The 21,207-nt window shown below is 28.7% G+C and overlaps 9 protein-coding genes across 10 annotated transcripts; 4 read left to right on the top strand and 5 right to left on the bottom strand.

Annotated features, from left to right (window-relative positions):
* Positions 1-4,142: 4,142 nt before the first annotated feature.
* Positions 4,143-6,117, bottom strand: OCT59_021724 (uncharacterized protein; the record flags this gene model as incomplete). Its single annotated transcript, XM_025333688.2, has 3 exons — positions 4,143-5,470; positions 5,564-5,629; positions 5,742-6,117. 3 exons carry the CDS (start codon positions 6,115-6,117, stop codon positions 4,143-4,145), a joined length of 1,770 nt encoding a protein of 589 aa, XP_025178254.2.
* Positions 5,377-6,031, top strand: OCT59_021725 (uncharacterized protein; the record flags this gene model as incomplete). Its single annotated transcript, XM_066146706.1, has 5 exons — positions 5,377-5,428; positions 5,514-5,548; positions 5,639-5,673; positions 5,748-5,827; positions 5,910-6,031. The coding sequence occupies 5 exons, from the start codon at positions 5,377-5,379 to the stop codon at positions 6,029-6,031; spliced, it is 324 nt and encodes a 107-aa protein (XP_066005815.1).
* Positions 6,118-8,719: 2,602 nt separating the features above from the next.
* Positions 8,720-10,596, top strand: OCT59_021723 (uncharacterized protein). Its single transcript, XM_025326016.2, has 9 exons — positions 8,720-8,810; positions 8,881-9,047; positions 9,115-9,195; positions 9,301-9,382; positions 9,459-9,632; positions 9,706-9,776; positions 9,848-9,964; positions 10,038-10,081; positions 10,142-10,596. The coding sequence occupies exons 1-9, from the start codon at positions 8,759-8,761 to the stop codon at positions 10,275-10,277; spliced, it is 924 nt and encodes a 307-aa protein (XP_025178253.1). The 5' UTR covers positions 8,720-8,758; the 3' UTR covers positions 10,278-10,596.
* On the bottom strand, positions 10,571-11,951 carry OCT59_021722 (uncharacterized protein; the record flags this gene model as incomplete). Its single annotated transcript, XM_025317420.2, has 8 exons — positions 10,571-10,689; positions 10,768-11,083; positions 11,157-11,311; positions 11,396-11,446; positions 11,518-11,604; positions 11,674-11,726; positions 11,794-11,866; positions 11,942-11,951. The coding sequence occupies 8 exons, from the start codon at positions 11,949-11,951 to the stop codon at positions 10,571-10,573; spliced, it is 864 nt and encodes a 287-aa protein (XP_025178252.1).
* A 59-nt stretch (positions 11,952-12,010) lies between these two features.
* OCT59_021721 (uncharacterized protein) lies at positions 12,011-14,142 on the bottom strand. 2 transcript variants are annotated; one of them, XM_066146705.1, is made up of 9 exons: positions 13,975-14,142; positions 13,784-13,901; positions 13,589-13,686; positions 13,266-13,502; positions 13,013-13,158; positions 12,787-12,929; positions 12,589-12,711; positions 12,421-12,507; positions 12,011-12,360 (listed from the first exon to the last, which is right to left on the bottom strand). In XM_066146705.1, exons 1-8 carry the CDS (start codon positions 14,035-14,037, stop codon positions 12,461-12,463), a joined length of 975 nt encoding a protein of 324 aa, XP_066005814.1. In that variant the 5' UTR covers positions 14,038-14,142; the 3' UTR covers positions 12,011-12,360; positions 12,421-12,460. The 2 variants fall into 2 exon arrangements, with proteins under 2 accessions (XP_066005814.1, XP_025178251.1); XM_025317419.2 differs by having other exon boundaries at positions 13,784-14,142.
* Positions 14,143-14,239: 97 nt separating this feature from the next.
* Positions 14,240-17,221, bottom strand: OCT59_021720 (uncharacterized protein; the record flags this gene model as incomplete). Its single annotated transcript, XM_066146704.1, has 9 exons — positions 14,240-15,446; positions 15,520-15,632; positions 15,713-15,874; positions 15,943-15,964; positions 16,033-16,322; positions 16,417-16,443; positions 16,519-16,728; positions 16,803-16,811; positions 16,906-17,221. The coding sequence occupies 9 exons, from the start codon at positions 17,219-17,221 to the stop codon at positions 15,132-15,134; spliced, it is 1,464 nt and encodes a 487-aa protein (XP_066005813.1). The 3' UTR covers positions 14,240-15,131.
* A 310-nt stretch (positions 17,222-17,531) lies between these two features.
* On the top strand, positions 17,532-18,626 carry OCT59_021719 (uncharacterized protein). The gene is made up of 3 exons (XM_025309296.2): positions 17,532-17,659; positions 17,749-18,069; positions 18,162-18,626. The coding sequence occupies exons 1-3, from the start codon at positions 17,537-17,539 to the stop codon at positions 18,462-18,464; spliced, it is 747 nt and encodes a 248-aa protein (XP_025178249.2). The 5' UTR covers positions 17,532-17,536; the 3' UTR covers positions 18,465-18,626.
* Positions 18,627-19,268: 642 nt separating this feature from the next.
* Positions 19,269-20,690, top strand: OCT59_021718 (uncharacterized protein). The gene is made up of 3 exons (XM_066146703.1): positions 19,269-19,782; positions 19,909-20,214; positions 20,351-20,690. The coding sequence occupies exon 1, from the start codon at positions 19,274-19,276 to the stop codon at positions 19,700-19,702; it is 429 nt and encodes a 142-aa protein (XP_066005812.1). The 5' UTR covers positions 19,269-19,273; the 3' UTR covers positions 19,703-19,782; positions 19,909-20,214; positions 20,351-20,690.
* OCT59_021717 (uncharacterized protein) lies at positions 19,830-21,064 on the bottom strand. The gene is made up of 5 exons (XM_066146702.1): positions 20,906-21,064; positions 20,685-20,831; positions 20,432-20,619; positions 20,049-20,362; positions 19,830-19,963 (listed from the first exon to the last, which is right to left on the bottom strand). Exons 1-4 carry the CDS (start codon positions 21,057-21,059, stop codon positions 20,063-20,065), a joined length of 789 nt encoding a protein of 262 aa, XP_066005811.1. The 5' UTR covers positions 21,060-21,064; the 3' UTR covers positions 19,830-19,963; positions 20,049-20,062.
* Between the last annotated feature and the right edge of the window lie 143 nt (positions 21,065-21,207).

The raw sequence follows: 21,207 nt of genomic DNA, 5'->3' as shown, positions 1-21,207 counted from the left end.
TAAAAAATTTCTGAAATTAAACTAGGTATGTACTTATTATAAAGTTGTTAAAATTATATATTACATGTAATTTCATCTTCTCTACAACTTTACTTAATAGTAAAAAGTATATTTAAAATGTCAATTTTTATTTTTATATATGGTATATTTTTCTGATTGGCAAATTTTAAAAATGAATATCATTATTAAATTTGGTTGTATCACTAGTAAATTTCATGATTGGACGTCAAGTTTATTTTTATTAATTAAATATGATTTTGACTTTTAATATAAAAAAAAATTGTACCATCTCAATTATTAATAAGTTTATTTAATAATGAAATATTATTTTTAAAAATTACGTGCAAATTTAGGCATAAAACACTTTAGGATATATCATAAAAATTATCATTTTTATTGATACTTATATAAAATCATATATATAAGTTTAGTACCAGTCTGTACTATTTGATAAATACCAATTGATAAGTTTTGAATTTATTAAACCTGATCAGGAAATAAGTCTGTTATTTTATTTTCTTAATTTTTTTGAATAAACTTTACCAAAATAAATGCATTTTTCAAATTTCAGGATAACATTGCTAATCTAAAGATTTCTATTGCAATTTAGATATAATTAAACTGATCAATCATATTTGATGTAACAATTAAGTCCTTTAAACTGATGATACATTAATCTGTTTGATGTTATTATGGAATTATATACAATAACAAAAAAGGATTTATGAATCTGAAATTTACTATTTTACTATTAGATTTATGGTTTTTTATAATCCTTTTCCAGTTCTTTATATCAGTATTATATGAATATGATATTAAAAAATGGAATTGATCAATTTGGAATTAAGATCATTATTGTTCAAATTATAGAAAGGTGTTTGAATCCTACAATAAATATTATAGTGGCCTAAGTTTTTTTGATTGTAGTTGAACTTGCTTGTCAGTACTTTCAATAAAAAAGATAATGAATATATGAATATATAGAACAAAAAAAGGGGATATCGAAATAAATTAATGCAACAGTTAGAGTTAGGAGTTGATTTACAAGTAGCATTTAGAATTTAAGGGATGGCAAAAAACATATTTTAAAAATGGTTTAAACCATTTAGACAATAGCACTTTTAATACTTTATTTTATTCAATTATTCAATATTATATACTTATTGTATAGTATTTAGGCAGTATTTAAGGTTTTATTGTATAAAAAATCTAATTTTATTAATGTATTTGTTAAATGTAAAATAAAGTGTGTGATCCTATAAGGATATATAATAAAATGCTTATAATATATAATTGCAATAAAATATCTATAAAATTAAATTTCATCAAATTTGATAAATTGCTACAAGTTATTTATACGTTGGATTTTTTTTATCTTTATTTTGATGAACCTTGCTTTCCTGATGGTCCAAATCCAAAACTGTGTTTAATAGTATCTTTAAGCGTAGTCGACTTAATCGTATCGATTTTTAAAACCCATTGTTGAACATGTTTGAGTCTCTTGTCCTTTTTTATGACCCTTCGAAAGTTCCTACTGATCGGATCTTTTACTACGATATGATATCTTGATACCTGTAGCTCTCGTATATATCTTCCGGTACCACAAAGACTAAATAAATTAGGGCATTCACATTCTTTCTATAAGCCGGCATATTTTCAACTATCCTAACTAACTCGGCTTGTTTGATTGGATGATTATTGGACACCGTAACCTGAAAAATCGTATCTGGTGTGTAAAATAGATAGGGATGTTAACGGTTCGGTCCATCCGGTTTTCGGTCCAAAAACTGGTGGTTTGAGTACAAAACCGAACCGTTATAGGTTTAGAACCAGAGTTTGAACCGAAGTTTGGACTGAAGTTTAGACCGAAGTTTAGACCGGATATTTATAGTATTTTATACAAAATTGTGTAATGCAGATCATGAATTTAAATATATCGTATATCGTCAAAAAATTTTTTATTATAAGAAAAAAAATTACCAACAAAATTTCACATAATGTAAAAAAAAAGGAAAAAAAAAAGACATATTGCAAGTATTGATTCAATTTTCCATTCTTTCTTTTTCTGATATCCAATTTTTCATGCATATAATTGCCCTTGCCGTTTCAGGATCTAACCTATTTCTAGTTTTTGAAATAGTTAATCCCGAAATTGAAAATGCCCTTTCTGATGGAACCGACGTTGCTTGGATTGTTAAATAATCCTTAGCTATTTGAGATAGTACTGGGTAATCCTTTTCATAAGTTTTCCACCAAATTAAAGAACCTGTATTACTATCTACTGGAGAATTTAAGTATCGATCTAATTCATCATACGATACTTCTTGACGAATATTATTTGGATTAAGTAAATTAAGAAAATAATCACGAGATGATCGTGCTGGTGCTGATGGTATGGTTTGATTATTTAAGGGTAAATATGACAAATATAATTCTTGTAATTTACTAATAATTTCAGTTATATCATTATGACTAAATAATGTGGTTTTGTAGCGTGAATCTAATATTGAAGAAGTAATGGAAGATTGATTCAAATATTTGTCCCAATAGGCTTTCAATTTATTACAAATTGCTGATGCTATTGCCTTTTGTGTATGGTGATTTCCTCTTTGATAATGATCCAATTTTTTAAACATTCCATTAAAAACCAATCTTATATCACCTTGTGTAGGATTTTTTGATGATGATAATAAATTGGTTGCTTCATACATAGGTTCTAATACCTTTGCTAATTCCTGTAAAAAAAAAAATAATAATTAATAAATATATAATTATAAAATAAAATAAATAATAATTTATAAAATAAAAAATACCTTAATATGTCGCCATTCAGATATTGTTGGAAATAAATCTCCAAGTTCTTCAACATTTGTTGTTGCAAGTAATTCTGAAACACCCTGCATTAAGATTTGTCTATTAATCATAAAATATGTGGAATTCCAGCGAATGTCTATATCTAAAATTGGTTTAAGAAATTTAACTTTTTTAAGGGTACAAATTTCTGATAATTTATCCAAAAATAATGGTGAATTCTTGATTTTAACAACAAATTGACGAAGTTTTTTGATTTCATTTCCAACATGACTCATTCCTGCTTTTACTGCTAAATTTATAATATGTGCAGCACATCTGTAATGAGTAAAAGCCATATTATTAAACTCCTGATCTAATTCAGTTGCTAGTTGATTACCACATGCTATCATGTTGCTTCCATTGTCTGTAGTTAATGCAAGAATATTATTACTGATACTAAACTCTTCAAGAATTTGTAAAAGCTTGCTAGTAATTAACCCAGCTGTATGAGAACCATTTACAGGAATTAAATCAAGTAAGAGATTTTTTAATTCCCAATTGTTGTTAATATAATGCATTGTTACTCCAAGATAACAATCTTTTGAGATTTCTGAAGTCCAAATATCAGTAGTAAGAGAGATTTTTGAGTTAATTTGTGAGACTTCATTAATTAACACATTTTTTCTCATTTTATAATTTTCTATGAATTTTTCCTTTAAGGTTTGTCTGCAAGGTAAAATATAGTGGGGATTCAATTTATTAATTAATAATTTGAATTCAGGATTTTCAACAATGGTAAAAGGTTGCAAATCAGTTGCAACAAAATCAACCAAAGAATCTGTGATAGGTTTAGATTTTGATGGAGAGTAAGGTTTAAAACGTAAAGTAGTTTGGCGGGTTTCAGGTTTTTTATAATGTGATGGATGTTTTTTAGTTAAATGACGTCGAAGTGTAGATGTTGGATTACCAGGTGAATAAAGTTTTGCACACAAAATACACTTATAGTTTGTAATTAACCAACTTTCCTCATCTTGAATTTTTTGAAAAAACTCCCAAACATCTGCTGACAATTTCTTATTTATAATTCTTTCATCATCAGATGCTAAGGAATCATCTGATAAATTATTATCGTCATTTTCAAAAACTCCCGACATAGTTGTAATAATGCAAGGTGATATAAAAAAATGTAAGAATGTAAAATCCGTTATTCTTTTATTGTAAAAAGTTACGCGTGCAGATACACGTAACCGTTAATTGAACCGATCTAAAACCGGTTCACTAAACCGGTTTCTATCGGTTCGGTCTCGGTTTGGTTTGACGTTTGAACTGAACTGAAACCGGTCCTATGATCAAACTGCGGTTCGAACCATCCAATCATAAACTGTTAACATCCCTAAAAATAGATCGGCCGCACCAAAATTTGTTGTGTCTGGAAGGTTAATATTGTTATCATTTTTACTTGCAAGTTCAGCTGCAGTTCGAATATTAGCGGTTACTGGTTTATTTAAAGAAAACTTCTTATGTCCGGGAGTACTTGTTGGCTTAGGGTCTTCAAGCAATTCTCTCATCTGGAATTGTTCATTACAAGACCGGAAAAGGTGTATTACAAACATTTCAAACATAAGTCCTCTAGCAGCGGGATATTCTTTCATCGTTTGGATCTTTTCCAAAAGAGATTTCCATGACTGTTTATCTAGGTTTTTTTCGATCTCATCTTGTATATAACGAGAAGCCCATTGGAGGTGAAAACCAATATAAGAAGAATCAGCCCATCGGTGGACAAGGCGACTGCTATACTGAATAAAATAGGCGTTTTCGGTGAAGCAATTCAAAAGGCCACTAAAGTCTTCAACTAGCAAAAGAGCTTGTTGAACACGTTCAAAAGCTTCGTATATAATCATCTGCCTCTCTACGTCTATTTTTGGATCAGAACCATAATGCAATGAGATTTCAACTCTCCGAAAAACATATCTTGGCACACCGCCCGCCTTGTAATAAAGTTCTTGCATTATGTCTTGCGGCACTTCCGGGAAAACATGTTCTCGACAAAATGATAACTCCCCTAATGTCCAAGGTGACATGTTAAATTTCTTTACAATATCCTTGTCGATTTCTTGAAATTTATCTTTAGCTACGCCTCTTGGCGATAAAGCAATAACTGTTTTTGCCGACACTAACTCGGGAGATATAATACCATCCGCTAGGTACCACGTTTCGGAGGAATTCCAGTGAGTTGAGAAGTCTTTATAACTCCCGGAACTGAGATTAAGATTCTCAAAACAGTAGAAGACTTCTTTATTTTTATGAGACTGAAAAATGATCGGGACATCCTGTTCACACAAATGCAGGATTAAGAAGTAAATCAAGAAGCATGATTTACCAACACCAGACGTGCCGGTCACTAGGAACTTGTGTTTGGTATTCTTAGGACCCCTAGATGCTAGTTCGATCAATCGATAGCGAAGATCCTCGTATGATTCTCTCACATACATTGCTGGCTTCTCAATCACTGCAAGCAGTTTGTCTTCAGGATGTCTAATAATATTGGATGGCGTATTTTTACTCCCCGAAGACACTACTTTAATGTCGTCAACATCGATGTCAATTGCCGTAATAGCCTTATCTTTGCTAGTTCGTAAGTGTTGGACTAATTCACAAATGTTACTAAATTCCTCATCTAATAATAAAAAGTAAAAAAAATAATGATTAATATGTCGTAGCTTTCAGGAATCTGATGACTCATTCTAAATCCCGTGTTAGTAAAGTTTACCTAATTTTTCCTTCTTGGAATCTCTTGTTTCAACAAAAGGCGAAATTGACCTTATTGACCTTTTCCCTGCACAAGTTTGAAGAGAATATTACATATGCCACAATGCCAAGGTAACGATTATCGAAAAAAGAATACGCAAACCAAATTTATTTGAGGTAAACCATTGGGAGACACTTACCAGTAGCGGGCACTTGTACGATGACGTGAATATTTTCCGCATCCTCAGTCTTTATACCTTTTGGAAAATATCTTCTAAACATACGAGTAGGTTTCAACTTCTCGCCATTAAGAATATCTTCAATGTTATTGGCTTCGACATTTTTAAGCTTGCTTTCTTCCTCTTCAGTGATGTTAACCTTCCAAAGCGTCATATTGTCAGGATCATTGATTTCTATCGTATCTCGTTTATTATTCCAAATAAGGAATTTGAGCTCTGAAATATTTAAATCATCAATATCGGTCGAATAATGACGAATTTCGTTACTATCAGCAATTTTAACCACAAAAGCATCATCAAAAGACTGTCCTAAGAGTAAACAATTTAGTTTCACCATTATTTGGGAGATAATCTGTAAAGAGATAAAAAGAATTTTAAAGAAGTGTTTTTTTTTAGGGAGAGAGAATATTTTGAGAAAGTTTGAGGATAATATATATACTTGTAAAACCTTTCATGATTAATAATAAAATAGACTCTTGATCAGTGGCTTATAATGACGATTTAAAAATAGAATTTATCAGTAAAAAATTTATGCGAAAGAATTGATTAATATGATGAGTATTCATCAGTATTATTTTTCGGTCGTACGGCTATTTTTATAATCAACACTAATTGTGGTATTGTACTACCAACTTAATTAATTTTACGGATAATTATTTCCTGTCGAAAATCACGTGATGAGTCTGTGACAGTATTATTAGAATAAATGTATTTTATGTTTTTCATATCTTCCTTCTGTTCTTCCCTTTTTTTTTCCAATCAAGGTGCAACACCCTGTTTCTGTAAAGGGCAGTCGTGTTTTGTTATTCAGTTGTACAAATTGCTTTCGGTCTTAGTATGTAGGACTCGGTAATTTTTACTGTAACTCGGTTCATTTTGTGAATTAAAAATAAAAATAAAAATCGTTTTTTCATATGATCAATAAATCAATGGGACAAATTTACCAGACATTTTATAATTTTTTTGCGTGTATTATTTTTTCTTTATTGTAGCATCATAAATAAATGCGCAGTAATATTATAGTAATATGTCACATGTATTACAGGAACAAGTAATTGCGCGAAATAATTTATTCTCGTTAAAAAAAGCCCTTGATGATCTTTACATATATGTGAAGAAGAGGTGGTTGGTCAGATTTTCGTGATGAGGTCATTTCCCCCAAATTTGATCCTGCAAATTATATAAAAAGGTGATGCCCCGATTAGTAAACAATAATCAAGCGAAAAATCAAACGAAAATTCTAATAAAATTTAAACCCATCATTATTTTGGTCATTGATATTTACAATCTGCATTCCGCAAAAGTAATAATAAGTTTGTAATTTGGATTAGCTTCTTGAAACAATGTCATCGATGTGACCGCGAGGAATTACGACTATTATTATTAAAATATTTGACAGGTAGACAATAAGAATTACATGTGAGAAAAGACAATTTTAATCTACTTTTATTGATGATTTATTACTCTATATGGAAATTAATTATACAATAATTTAAAAAAACCTCAAAAAAAAAAAAAGTACGAGCAAAAAGAATGTAACCAAAAATAGAAATCAAAATTGATTGTTTTTTTTTCATCTAACAACTTTTATGATAGTGTCATAAGTTTTTTCTTACTTAAAAATGCATGGTAAATGTGGGTAGGAAAATTTATTGGTTACGCAAAGTCTATCGTAGGATGATCAAATCCAATTCATAGCTTTTTATTCTTTGAATATAAAGAATAAGCTATTATGACTAGATACTGTAATAAATTCTTCATCATTATCTTTTTTGTATTTCAATTTTCTTATTATTTGTAAATTAGAAGCTTTTTCAATATGTTCCTTGATTGTAGAAAGTTATCAAAAAGAAAAATTCGATTTCTAGTAATCCCAACTGCTGCCAGCTTGATTGTCATTATTTGATTTAAGAGAAGTTCTCAAGTTATTCTTGTTAGTAAGATATTCAATATGTAAACCTAAACATCATGAAATTTTAAATATTCTCTTTAATTGAAACGTTTTTTCCATAATTAAATAATTGCACCCTCCATAATTGCACCCATTATGTATACAGTATACCCTCTCTAAATGCACCCTCTGATTCGGTCTCAAGCTTATATGATCTCTAATTATTTTGCCTTTATAAATGCACACCCTCTCTAAATGCACTATTTTGAAAATCGTGCATATGGTAATTATGGTATGTATCATTACAATTATATTCAATTAATCATATTAACGCTCAGGTCGCTCAGCCCTTTCTCAGAAATAAATTTTTATCTCACTCCGGGTAAACAAAAATGAAACGAAAAATCCATAGGGACAATCAAATTATTAAATGAATTGAATTAAATCAAATTAGGTAAATTTTGAAACTGTTTAAACTTTTAAAATACTTTAAAAATAATAAAAACTTGGAATTGAAGAAGAAAAAAAGGTAAATTTTTTTTTAAATTGGAATATTAATAATAATAAAACTTTACTAATATTTTTATTTTCTTTTTTTTTTATTTTAGAAATTATTAAAATACTTTATTGCCATTTTTGAATTACTGTAAATAGTATACTGTAAATAGGAAAAATAAAATAAAAAAATGAATTTTTTCAAAAATCCACAAAAACAATAAAATTTTATTGCATTTTTGGATAGAGAAGGTGCAATTATAACCTGAAAATGTCCCCTTTGCCATTTCTTAGGTGCTAATCGCATTAGTAGTATATAGCATGTATAAAAAAACCATTCGTATTTTTATTATATTTAAAGTACCAAAAAAAAAATAAAAAAAATTAACTTTTATTAATAATTTTAAAGAATAAATGCCAAAATATATTTATATTGTCATTCAATTTTTTTTTATGATTTGATTGAAAATTTAAATTTTAGATATCAATTAAAGTATCACGTGATGAAGCAGTTGTAGAACAGGATATCTTCGAAATTGCCCTTGCGCTGCTCGCACTCGTCTATTGAATTACTACTACTTACTCAACAGAAATGAATATTGCAATTAAAGGGCTTCGACTTGAATTCGAAAAGGCGCGTACAGGTAAACTTTAATAAACCTTTTCTACGCGTTTTCATGTTTTTCATATGATAATGAATTTGGCCATTTTAAGAACTCGACTTTATTGAGGCTAAAGTTATTTCGGAATTTATTCGAAAATATGAAATTGAACATCATGCTCCAACAAACCCACATAAGGCTTTATCTAAAATAAAAAAATTAAAACAGGATTTGGAGCTTTTGAGAATTGAAAATGATCGAATAATGGTTGCGAAACAGGTAATTAAAAAGCAGGTTTATATTAAAATAACCTTTTCGATTTATTGATATCAACTTTGTAATTTAGGAATTTATTCACGATATGAATGAATTAATAGAGGTAAATAAAGAAATGTATGACAAAATTTTACGTCAAGCTGGTTTGCAGGTAATAAATAATATTCTTATTCGAGATATTTTTTTTTTTTTTTTTTTTTTTTTGAGGTCAAAATTCTAAAATTTATGCGTCAATTTACTTCAAACTTTCAATTAGTATAATTTAGAAACTGAGTTCGTTTTAAATAATTATGAAATTATAGCAAATTCTTGGAAATTGGATATGGATAATTATCAAAGTCCAGACTTTTTTTAATTTATCTAAATTTAATTTTGCGTTTCGTTTTACGTGTCTAATTCCGTACAATTTTATAGGAGGCAGATATAATCTCAAGGAAGCTTCTAATTCGAATCAAACAAATCTAAATATCTCCAATAATAATATAATTTGTAATTCAGTCAAACAACTAGAAGTTGAAGATCGGGAAATGCTAGTGAAGGATCTGGACTTTCATTTGATTAATACTTTATCATTGGACGAGCAACCTAGTACATATTTAATATATAATCATTTAATTAAATTTCAATTAACATTTTAATATAACAAAACATCGAATCTTAGGAAAAGAAGTACAAGAAGAAAAGACTTTTATTGATAAGGAGAATCATGAGCCTGCTGAAGAAACCAAAAAGGTATACACAAAAATATCGTGATTTAAATCAATAATTTTTTTCTGATATTTTTTTTTATGTGACACATATAGACAGAAATTGAGGATCGCAAAATTAGTAAAAAGTTCGTACCGATTACAGATAAAGAGTTTTATTCTGTATCTGAATTGATAAGGACAAGAAAATTGACACTTGAATCTGTGAACAAGGTACCGTATATCATTATCATTATGCATGAATTTAATAATGGATTCTTAAATTTTAATTTTGGTTGTCTTATAGGTTTATCGTTGCATCTGGGACCATTTCAAAAAGAATAAAAAGAGGTAAAATATTTATTTAGTATACTTTTTTAATATATTATTATATATCTAACACTCGTTTAGTCCTCCTTTGACCACTATTCAAATGGTGAATATGGGATTAAAAATCACTGGTGTAACAGGAGAAGCGAATCTGAAAGTTTTAAGATCATTGAAAATTATCAAAATGGAAAAATCTGGCGTAAGTTTAATAAGATGATAGAATAAACTACGAGAAGGAAAAATATTGTAAAGGTATATTTAAAATTCTAGTTATACTATGCATTTATGTCAAATATTGCGGGAAAAAAAAGTTCGTATAAAGAAATTGTAAATTGTAACGTAGAGGATCAAATATATTAACATTGCAAGGATAAATTAATGAAGAAAAATTATGATGTGAAAAAAACACATTAGTTCGACAGAACAGGTAGGTAAGAAAAATAGGAAAATATCTTCAAATCAATTGTTATTTCGGAAATAAAAAATACGAACATCGAATATAATACGAGATTATAGCGATGGTACGTCAACTACCATAACTGCTTCTTCTTTAGATTTCAATGAACGCAGTATAATTGGACGCTTAGGAGATAATATTATAACGCTACTACTTCCAGCAAAACATGAACCTACATTTAACAAAAGAGACTTTTAGTGATGAACGAAATTAGTCGAATATCTAAAATATAATAGAACAAATAACGAACCATTTTCGGTTCCTGTACGATTACATGCAACAAATAATACATTGCGTTTTGGTTCTGAATTTTGCGGAAAAACGTTATAATATTCTTCTGAATCAGTAAAATAAGGTAATAATCGACTACACCAATAATCTATAGTAGAATGGCTTGGTTCATCATTATCATGAGGTTGTGATTCATCACAAGAAGATTGAAGCCATGCCATCGAACATAATATAATATCGGTTTGTTGCCGAAAATGATAATTGGCGAATTCAAAATCTTTAAAACTAGCTTTGAATTGATACGGATTGATATCCATGCAAATACCGAGACCGATCTTTTGAAGAAACTTAAATTTTTAACATTATTTTTGTAATAATGTTACAATTTAACTTGCTAAAGAGACGAACCTTTCCCAGATTAGGAACATTTATTGATTTGAATCCAGGACCTTCTTCAGCCCAACTTTCATCTGTTGAAAACAAGTGAGACTTCTGATATGTTTCAATAAGTTTACCATACGGATCAATAAAACATATACTATTATAGTATCTGTCTGGATTTCCTGTTTAAATTTTGAAATCATACGTTAAAATCATTTGGCTAATATGATATCTATCAATTAAATGAATTTTATCATTTCTGATGCCTTTTACAATTTGTGGATATCCGACTACGACAAATGCACGTAATCTAATAGCTTTGTAGAAAAATTTAGAAATAAATATATTTTCAATGTTTCAATTTTATTAAATATATGTTAAAACTAACCTTGATCTTTGGCCCATTGAACTGAAGTTCCTGTCTCAGAGTCTTCTAAATATGGCTTAATATGGTCCTTATCTTTGAAAACGTAACCTAATATCAATAAATACTGATTTAAATTCGGTAAAGCGAAATAGGTATGAACTATTTGATTATATATACCGGTAAAGGCCATTTCCGAAAGAACTAGAATGTCAATATCACCTGGTTGATATCTGCATTTCAAGTATGATATTAAGAACGGTTCAAAGTTCCTGTTTCAAAATACCAAGGAAAACATACTTTTCCAGCAACTTAGACGCGAAATTTTGATTTCTTTCAACTTCACCGATAATTTGATTAAACTGTAGACATGCTTTGAATTTACATTAAATCACGATTTTTTACTTTTGAATATGAATAATTTATCGAATTTAATGATAATCCCTACCAACTTTCATCTTAGATTTATGGTCTTTGAAAGTCAAGGTAAAGCCGATTGCGTTTCCTGGTAATTTATACTTCTTAAATAAAATTCGTTTATTGAGATAAGATATAAATTAAATTAGTTTAAAGTTTGATCGACATTAGAAAAGGAAATTAGTCTAATACATTATAATATTGGATCAACAGTTATATTATCTAAAATAAAATCACATGTATAGTTATCAATTTATAGTGTTTTTGGTTTGAACTACAGTATTAAGCAATTTTTTTTATTATAAATGATACTTTTTCAATTTCTTATTCTAATTTCCCGAAATCCGTCGGCTTCAACCAACAAAGTCAATCCTCCTTTCTTGTGTACACTTTTTAACCAAACAAATATTGTTGATAATTATATACACACATATTCTATCCATTTCCGATCTAAAAATAAAGAAAATTAGAATAGAATGTACAATAAAGAACCAAATAGTTAAGACATACCCGAAAGATAAAATTTTTTGTGACTGATTTTTTTTTTTTGTTATTGAGCAGCTTGTCTTCTTCTCTTTTCTGTTTGTGCTTTGAAACCTGTTTATAACATGAAAAAGAATTCACGTTAAAGAATTCCATCATTCATAAATACAATGATAATATATGTATGTAAAGTACCTGATTTAATCGCAGAAACTGATCTTGTTGATCCACAACTTTCACATTGTTGGAAGAAAATACGATTTTCTTTGGTAAGAATTGTATCAGGAGACTTACAAGTCTTGCAAGTAACGTACTCGACTGAATAGATGATCATTTTACACATGTTAGCTCATTCTCCTAATTTATAACAACTTTATAAATCCATCTAAATACCTATGTACCGACGCAAAACATTTTCGATCTGTTTTTGCTGAAAACGACCTTTGATGACCAAACGTTGTGAACCGTCGATTGAACCACTTGTACCCAATTCAGTAAATAAGAATTGAATTACGTGTTCAGGTTGTCTGTGCATCCTGTAACGAGTATATATAATATCATATTATCAAATTGAATTCGAAATTATAAAACGAATTTGAAAATTCTTCAATTTTTTAACCTTTTGCAAATATCTGCAACGTTTGCGAATATCGTCTTTTTATTTCCTTCGCGATGAACTGAGGGTGGTACAATTGTATATCTTTTCTTTTCACCAGCAAGCTCGGGATTATTTTGCCGAAGAATTTGAAAGACTCGTCCCAAAAGCTATAATTACAAAATTGATAACGAATTTAAGAAAAACTAATAATATTTTTTTTTTTAATAGAAAACATTTATAATAATTTCTCTCTTAATTAGCAAAAAATACATACTTCTTGATATGTATAATCTCGATCTGAATTAAGCCAGGCTTCTTCAACTTTTGTTTCTTTAACATCTTGCTCACCTTCTCCAACAAATATGTCATCATCTTGTCTATTTTCGACTTCATCACCTTCCTTTAATTGTTTTTCAAATTCCAACATATCTGTCTTCTTCTTCTTCTTTCTCTTGGGTGGTAGATCACCAAATTCAGAAGGTTCTGCGGCTTCTTCTTCTGTCTTTTCTTTCTATTGCAAGGTAAAGGAATAAAACATCAGGACAATTATTCAATAAACCTATTAACACAAAAAAAAAAATCTAGAGGGATATTTACATCAGCTGCTTCCTTCTTTTTCTTTTTCTTTTTCTTCATGTCAGCAAATATTGAAATATCATCATCATCTGCTTTTACTTCTTCTTCATTGGCTTCGGCTGGTGTTATCATAAAGATTAGATCAATGATAGTTGTAACTCCAATATATTTTACTGCATCAGATATTAATTCATCCAATTAATTAATTCATTTTACCTGATTTATCCCCATTTTCTGCTTGATTTTCAGCATCCTCGTCATTTTCTATTTCATCCTCAAAAATTACAGCTTTCTTTTTCTTTTTCTTCTTTTTCAGAGAAGGATCAAACAGCAACTATATAATATAAAAGCAAAATATAAATAACCGAATATATATATATAATCATAAGTACTTCTTCACTCTGTACTTCTTCGCTCTTCTCTTCTTCCAAATTTTGTTTCTCTTGTTGATCGTTTTCAATGTCTGACATGGTTTCAGCTTAGAATTCGAAAAAAATAAATAGATCAAGGGTTATTTTAATTATTAAAGTGTACCCTGAATTATGCCTTATTTATAAGATAATCATTCAAAATTACAATGAGTCATAAAATTACGATGAGTCATAACAACACATCAATCACGTGCAGACTCTCCGATAGTTTATATTAATTTCCGCCACTGAACGACTCACTGAACGTTTTGCCCTAATGCACTAAGACCATGTTTGGAAGTGAAGACTAAAGAACAATTAGATATTTTGTCCGTAAGAAACTTTTAGGGTTAAAGGACCTAAAAACCAAAACTGGTTGATAACTGATTTGCTTATTGACTTTTGGAAAATCTTTCTATGCCTTGTTATAACAATTTTCAACTTCTTTCAAATGTAAGTAAATATTGTAGGGAATAGATTTTGTGTTTTCAGATTTCATTATTTTAGATAACAATAGGTGTGATAGTTGTAGATAGCACTTGTGAGTTTTCGTGAAAGGTTTGTGAAGAAACGTAAATCGCCAGTGAGAGAGATGGAAAAATAACTGTGAAGCTGCTAGTATCAGATCATATATACTGTTCAGGACGAGCTTGGTGTGATTTCACTCATGGTTAATAGATAGTTAAAGGAGAATAATCGAAGTCTGGTTTTGATCTTGCACCTAAATGTAAGAGAACAGTATTAAGGGCACTTTCCAAAATTCACCAACTACATACATCAAAAATAAGACCAAATTTTGTAATAAATCAGGTTTAAAATATTGATGTGAGTAATATGAGTATCTTTTATGTTGAAATGAAATTTAGTTGTGATAGTATGATTTATTCTCCGAAGATTATATATTAAACAATGGCTTCATAAGACTCTATTTTTCATAATAAAATTGTTGATACAAATGAATAAACATACTGTATATGTCTCTATTAAATAAAAAGAGAAATAAAAAAAATTTGTTGCCACTTACAATATAAGTATATAAATGATCTAATTATAATTATTATATAAAATATTCTATGATTTAAATTTTCTATCTCAATAATACTTTTTTTTTTAACATAAATAATTATATTAAAGATTCATAATTCGTTTGTGCTTTAAAAATTTTTATAAATTTTTATTATACTTAAAATGGTACTTAGTATCATTACAGCTATTCCAAACCCAACACATAATACGGCTGGTAGTTTTTTCCTACTCCACCATTTCCCTGACGACAATTTAAGGAAACATACAGGAGGTAAAATATAAGCTAATGCTGTTGCTGAACATCCACCTGTCAATTCTAATACAATGCCTAAATCACTTGTTAACAATGACACTATCATTGCACACACAACGAGTACAGTAGTCGAGATCACGTGTCGTTTCATTGAAAATGGTGCATTTGAGAAATAATATATCTCAATTGACTAAAAATATTAAGATAAACATTAATTTTAACATGCCTAGATAAAATATTTATTGCAATTAAAGCATAAATACCTCTCTGCAAACAAATGCTTCCAATGGTAAAGTTGTAAACATATTGAATCCGAAACAAAATCTTGCTATGTTTATAATAACGTTATCTTTGGGAAAATTGTTTAAAATATTTCCTGAAAGAAAGGAAAAAAGGTGTCAATATAAAGCGTAATAATTTCAATAGCTTCAATGTATTTATTGTATTAGAAATAACCTTCTGTTTTATCAGTAAACACCAGATATCCGACCAAAGCTACCAGTAAACATGCTAGCATTGATATTCCCGTAGATAAGTGTGTTACTGCCGCAAATCGATTCAACGTGGGTTTACGCAATGAATCGAAAATCAACAAACTGTTGTGATGACAAACAAAAGCTACAAATTATAACAATATTTAAGTATATCCATCGCAGTAAAATTTCTGGTTAAGAAAATATATTTACCAAAACTAATTATACCAATTGACTAGTAAGTTAAAAAAAACGATTAGAGAATAATTATTTTCTAAAATTGAATAATTGCGTAAATCCTACCTGAAATATTTGTGGTTGAACAAAAGTCCAAGTTTCCTCACTGCTACCCCTTAATTTTTGATCAACTTGAGGAGCCTCTATTACAACAGATGTTACTATAACAGTCATCGATACTAAAGCCAATCCACTTGCTTTAGACAACTTTGAAATATCTCGGTACAAAGATAATGGATATGATATGAAAATAGTACAAAACATGATAACAAAATAACGATCCGTAAAAAGATTAAGAACCGGGATCTTTATTATGGCGGGAAATAGCGATGCAATGACGTGAGGAATTGTGTCACCTAAAGTATTTATGAATATTGTTTTTCTTTTTCTCATCTTAATATGTACAAAGGAAAAGTTTGGGCAAATTATTATTAACGATTATTTATTTACCTATAACAACACAGAATGCACACATTCCTAAAAATAATTAATTATGATTTAACAAATTTGTTAATGAAAACATTATTCAAAAGACATAAAAATTTTTCTCACCTCCAAATGCAAATACAAATTGAAATCCGGATATTATTATCAGTCCACTCTTTCCAAAACAAAATTGCATAACCTCTTGATATGAGTTTCGTCCTGATAATTTAGCATTATAGATCAAAAGTCGTATCGTCCAATCTACCAAAACCGTGAGTCCTATTAAAAGAATAACACCGGCAAATACACCAGACTCACGAAATGCGAACGGCAGTCCTATAATCAAAAACAGGTTCAAATGGCTACAATTTACGGAATTCATAAAATGAAGTCCGTGAAATGATACTAACCGATAATACCTATAAATAAGAGATAGTTAGTAAATAAATAATAATTTTAATTAATATTTATTTATTGATCTAGTTAGTAAATTAAGAAAATTTTTAATCTTACCAGCTCCTATAATACTATTTGCCATATTTAAAAAGCTTTCAAAAAATGAACCGCCATCCTTTGGCATTCTTAAGGTATCTCCATTTTCTAAAACTAATATACTATTTGAATCTGGTGCTATGGAGTCTCGTGAAGAATTAGATAATAATGGTGCCAAATCACCAGTGTTTGAAGGTTCATTCTCTTCTTCGGGTAAATACTTTTTATGTTTCTGTTTGTGAGAAGTTACTTGAAGAGATATAGACTCTTCAAACTCTTCATTTTCTTCATTATCTAATACAAAAGGTAAGTTATCCTGAGAAGAATTATGAGACATTATTATATTAAAAAAAAATAAGTTGACGATTGATTTTTATTATTTTACTCTATTTACTCTATTAACTAGTAATTCTATTGTTTAGTTATTCTATTTAGTATTCTATTATATAGATAAATGCTAATCACTAAAATTGCGTTTTACTATAATTGATTATCGGCTAACCATAATTATTGACTTCAGTAGATAACTTTAGATATACGTTGGATTGAATTCATTGAGTACAAAGGATTCACGTGGGACATTGGCTTAAAGTTAACATATCCCACTATATAAAGAGTATGTTACGACATAGGGAGATTTTTTTTTTAAACAATGTGGCAAAAATTTTTTTACCCATATTTCGCAAACGTTAATATGGAACAACCAGCTGAACAAGTAGTCGAAAAGATAGAACCTGAATTCCCGAATCATCCATTTTATCCAAGAAATCTTAAGGTATTAAATGAAAAACTAAGAAAACTACTTCGTAATATCATCAATTCGATACTAATTTATTGTGTTTCATGTTCTTTTCTTTTTGAAAGTTACCAACATTTACCGAAAAAACACATTCAATGGAATATTCACTAGGAGTTTTTGCAGGAATAGCGATAATTGTTACTTTAATATCCACATTAATTATTTATCAAAAACAAAATATTAGCAAAGCAAATAAATTCGCATTTGTGTGGTTTATTATAACTGGAAGTATTCATATATTTGTAGAAGGATATTTTGCATACTTTCATGAAACGTTGCAGTCTGATAATTCCTTAATTGGTCAATGGTGGAAAGAATATGCTTTAAGCGATTCAAGATACTTATCATCTGACCCATTCGTGGTGAATATGGAACGAATCACTGCGGTAATAGCAAATTTCAAGAAGTATGTTAATTTTTTTGTATTTTAGTTTGTTCTCACAACTATTCTTTCTTTTTTTACTATGCGGTATATTAGATTTTTTGGGGAACAGGGTCTTATTTAACAGCCATAGGAATACATCAGAGTTGGCCATCACGACATGTTATACAATTGGTAACAAGCTTAGGCCAAATATATGGATTAGTATTATATTATTGGACATCATCATTTGAAGGATTTCCCCATTCACGTCCTGAACCTTTATATTTTTGGGGTTACTTTTTGGGAATTAATTCCATATGGGCTTTTATACCCGGTGCTTTGTTACTACAAAGTTGGTCAAATTTGACCAACGCCGTTAGGGAGAATCAAAAAAGGAAAAATAAGAAAACTGATTAAAAAGGGACCGGATTTTTATAACTTTTATTAATTATTTATTTATGTATTTATTTATTTATTTATTTACTTATTATTTATTATTTATTTATTATTTAATTATTAATATATTCAGTATTTTCCAAGTCATTAATAAATATTATTATTTATTTATGAAAAACAAATTCAAAAGTTAATTATAATAATAACCCTCTAGAGTAAAAGAAGTGAGGATGAAATTGTTATTTTACCAGTAAGTACTACTAAAAGCAGGGATGATACACATGTACAGGCAATCATGAAAAATCGGATCATCCGTTACGTATCATAGTAAAAATTTTCAAAAAAAAATCGATATATCAAGAAATCTAAAATAAATTTAATAGTTTATTATCGTACTATAACTTCAGATATCGAAGATCTGGTTTATCGAGATTGCCTGTATATAATTGAACATCCTTTTTTGGTATGACTAGCATTCAGACTATCGAGTAGACTTCCAAAAGCATTTATTAATTGGAGGTTCCTTGATATTCGAATATTTGATTATAAATCGAGTGAATCTTGGAAAATTCGAGAATTCGAGATACGAATGTGACAGATTCGGATACGTCATGTGACTCAAACACAAATATTTGAAAAATGGCCAATTTTTTATATTTCATTCTTCGAGATGTTCATTTTTAAAAAATTCTATAAGATGATATTATAGTTCGATGGCCTTGTTTTATTTGAGACATTTGTGATTCGAATCATCAATTTCAATGTTACACAAAATCGGTTAAATGTTTGTTTAAATACAAATGATTTCTTTAATTTAAATTGAAAAAAAAATGAATAACAATTCTGTTTCGTTGCCAAATAAATCAATTCGAGAACATAGATATCGTAAAGGATATTTAAAGAAACAAGCTAAAAATCTTGATCGAAAAGAACATGAAAGTAATAAAACGGTATCTTTTAGTCAAATAAATCATGTCGGTTTAACTTATGAAAATTATAATAGGTCAATAAACAAAGAGATAAATTATATAAATAAAAATAATGAGAAAATGAAAGTATGGTTCAGTGGAAGAACTAAAATGAATACGAAATTTAATAAATTTTTGGTATGTATTAAATCAAAATCAACATTAATTTATTACTATTTTCTTTTAAAAGTTTTATTTTACAGATTGAAGACAACAAAAGAAATGGTGAAAATTATAATGGAGATTGCACGGAAGAAATACATTTTTCGTAGCGGCATTTTTACTGCATAAGACTTGATCATTTTTTGAGTTGGTTGTATCAAAAATGTTCTCAGGACTTTCTCTTCTATTTTTGATACTAAAAAAATGATGTAAAGTATTTTAATTTCGTACTTGAAAAAAAAAAATAAGATATATTTTTGATAACCTTTGTTTATTTATTATTGTTCGTATTGGGAATTAGGATTAATTATAATAAAATTGTTCTTTTTTTTTAGATTATATTAAATAAGCTTCGAACGATGATATTAATTTTTACACTTCGCCAAATCACTAAGTATTAATAAGATTACATATATTTGAAGGGTTAATTAAGTTTTAGATTTATTAATTAAATTAAAGTATTACAAACAAAAACCTTTACTTCGGAGATCATTCCTCATCTTCAGACCAATCATTTTCTAAAGGTCTCTTTTTAGATAGGCGAATATTGGCTGTGGAAGATTTTCTAGAAGTTGATTTTGAGAGTAAATCATAGCTATGAGGAGAAGAAACCGCAGACACGACAGTGGAAGAAGTATCAGGTGAATCCGGAATTGAAGATCGATTATGTATTTTTTGCTCTTCTTGATGTTGAACTAATTTATATAAACTTTTTTCCACCAATTTAACTTCTTTTAATTTCATTTCTCTTAATTTTATTGGATTATGGATATTTAGCTTAGGATATACCTTTATTAAATAGTAATTATGTTAGAAAATGTTTTTAACTTGAATAAGACGTGGATAAAGATGACTTACGGGTGTTTTCTTGTAAGAATGTTTAGCAGGAAATGGAGGCATATGGGAAGGAACATATTTTGGACGATATTCATCATCTTCATTTATATCTTCAGGATTATATAATGTCATCGAAGGCGTCTTTGATTGGCTTTCTGATTGTATTGAAGATTTTAAATCAGACGCGAATGTATGATAATTTTCCTTTGCTGTAAACAAAAAAGTTGTTTAATTAACCATTAACAACATACATAATTAAGATCTTATCAATTACCTTTGAGACATTTTTCTATGTGCCCTTCAAGGGCTCCTGTTTTAATATTCCATTCTTTAAAACTTTTTTCGACATCATTAAGATTTATCTGTGACCGACACGCTAATTCTGCATATGCTTGTGATGTTTTAATTATGTTTTCGAAATCTAAATTCGAATTAATCTTATTAGTTTCTGAACGGGTTAAAGCAAATAAATTTATTTAATATATCTTTGATTACATGTCTCCAATACGTTGGCTAATACTTCATTTGCTGAAGAAGTTATACTAGAAAACCCGGTCTCCTTTGCTAAAAATGCTCCTATTCTCTTATTTATTTCATTAACTATTCTTGTATTAATATTATTTGTCTCTAAACTACGAGGTTCATTCATTTTTCAAAAAAAAAAGGAAAAAGGGAGAATTTTTAAAGCTGAGCCAAAATAATCAAATTTGTGATATGACGTTTCTTTCAATTTTGATTGGCCAAAAATTACAATTAAAGCCACGTGCACAACAGAGTCCATTCCAAAGCTTATGCGC

This window comes from Rhizophagus irregularis, chromosome 30, assembly GCF_026210795.1.
Source record: "Rhizophagus irregularis chromosome 30, complete sequence".
Classification (NCBI taxonomy): Eukaryota; Fungi; Glomeromycota; class Glomeromycetes; order Glomerales; family Glomeraceae; genus Rhizophagus; species Rhizophagus irregularis.
The sequence above is the reverse complement of the archived record's forward strand: the minus strand, read 5'-3'. Positions and strand labels throughout refer to the sequence as shown.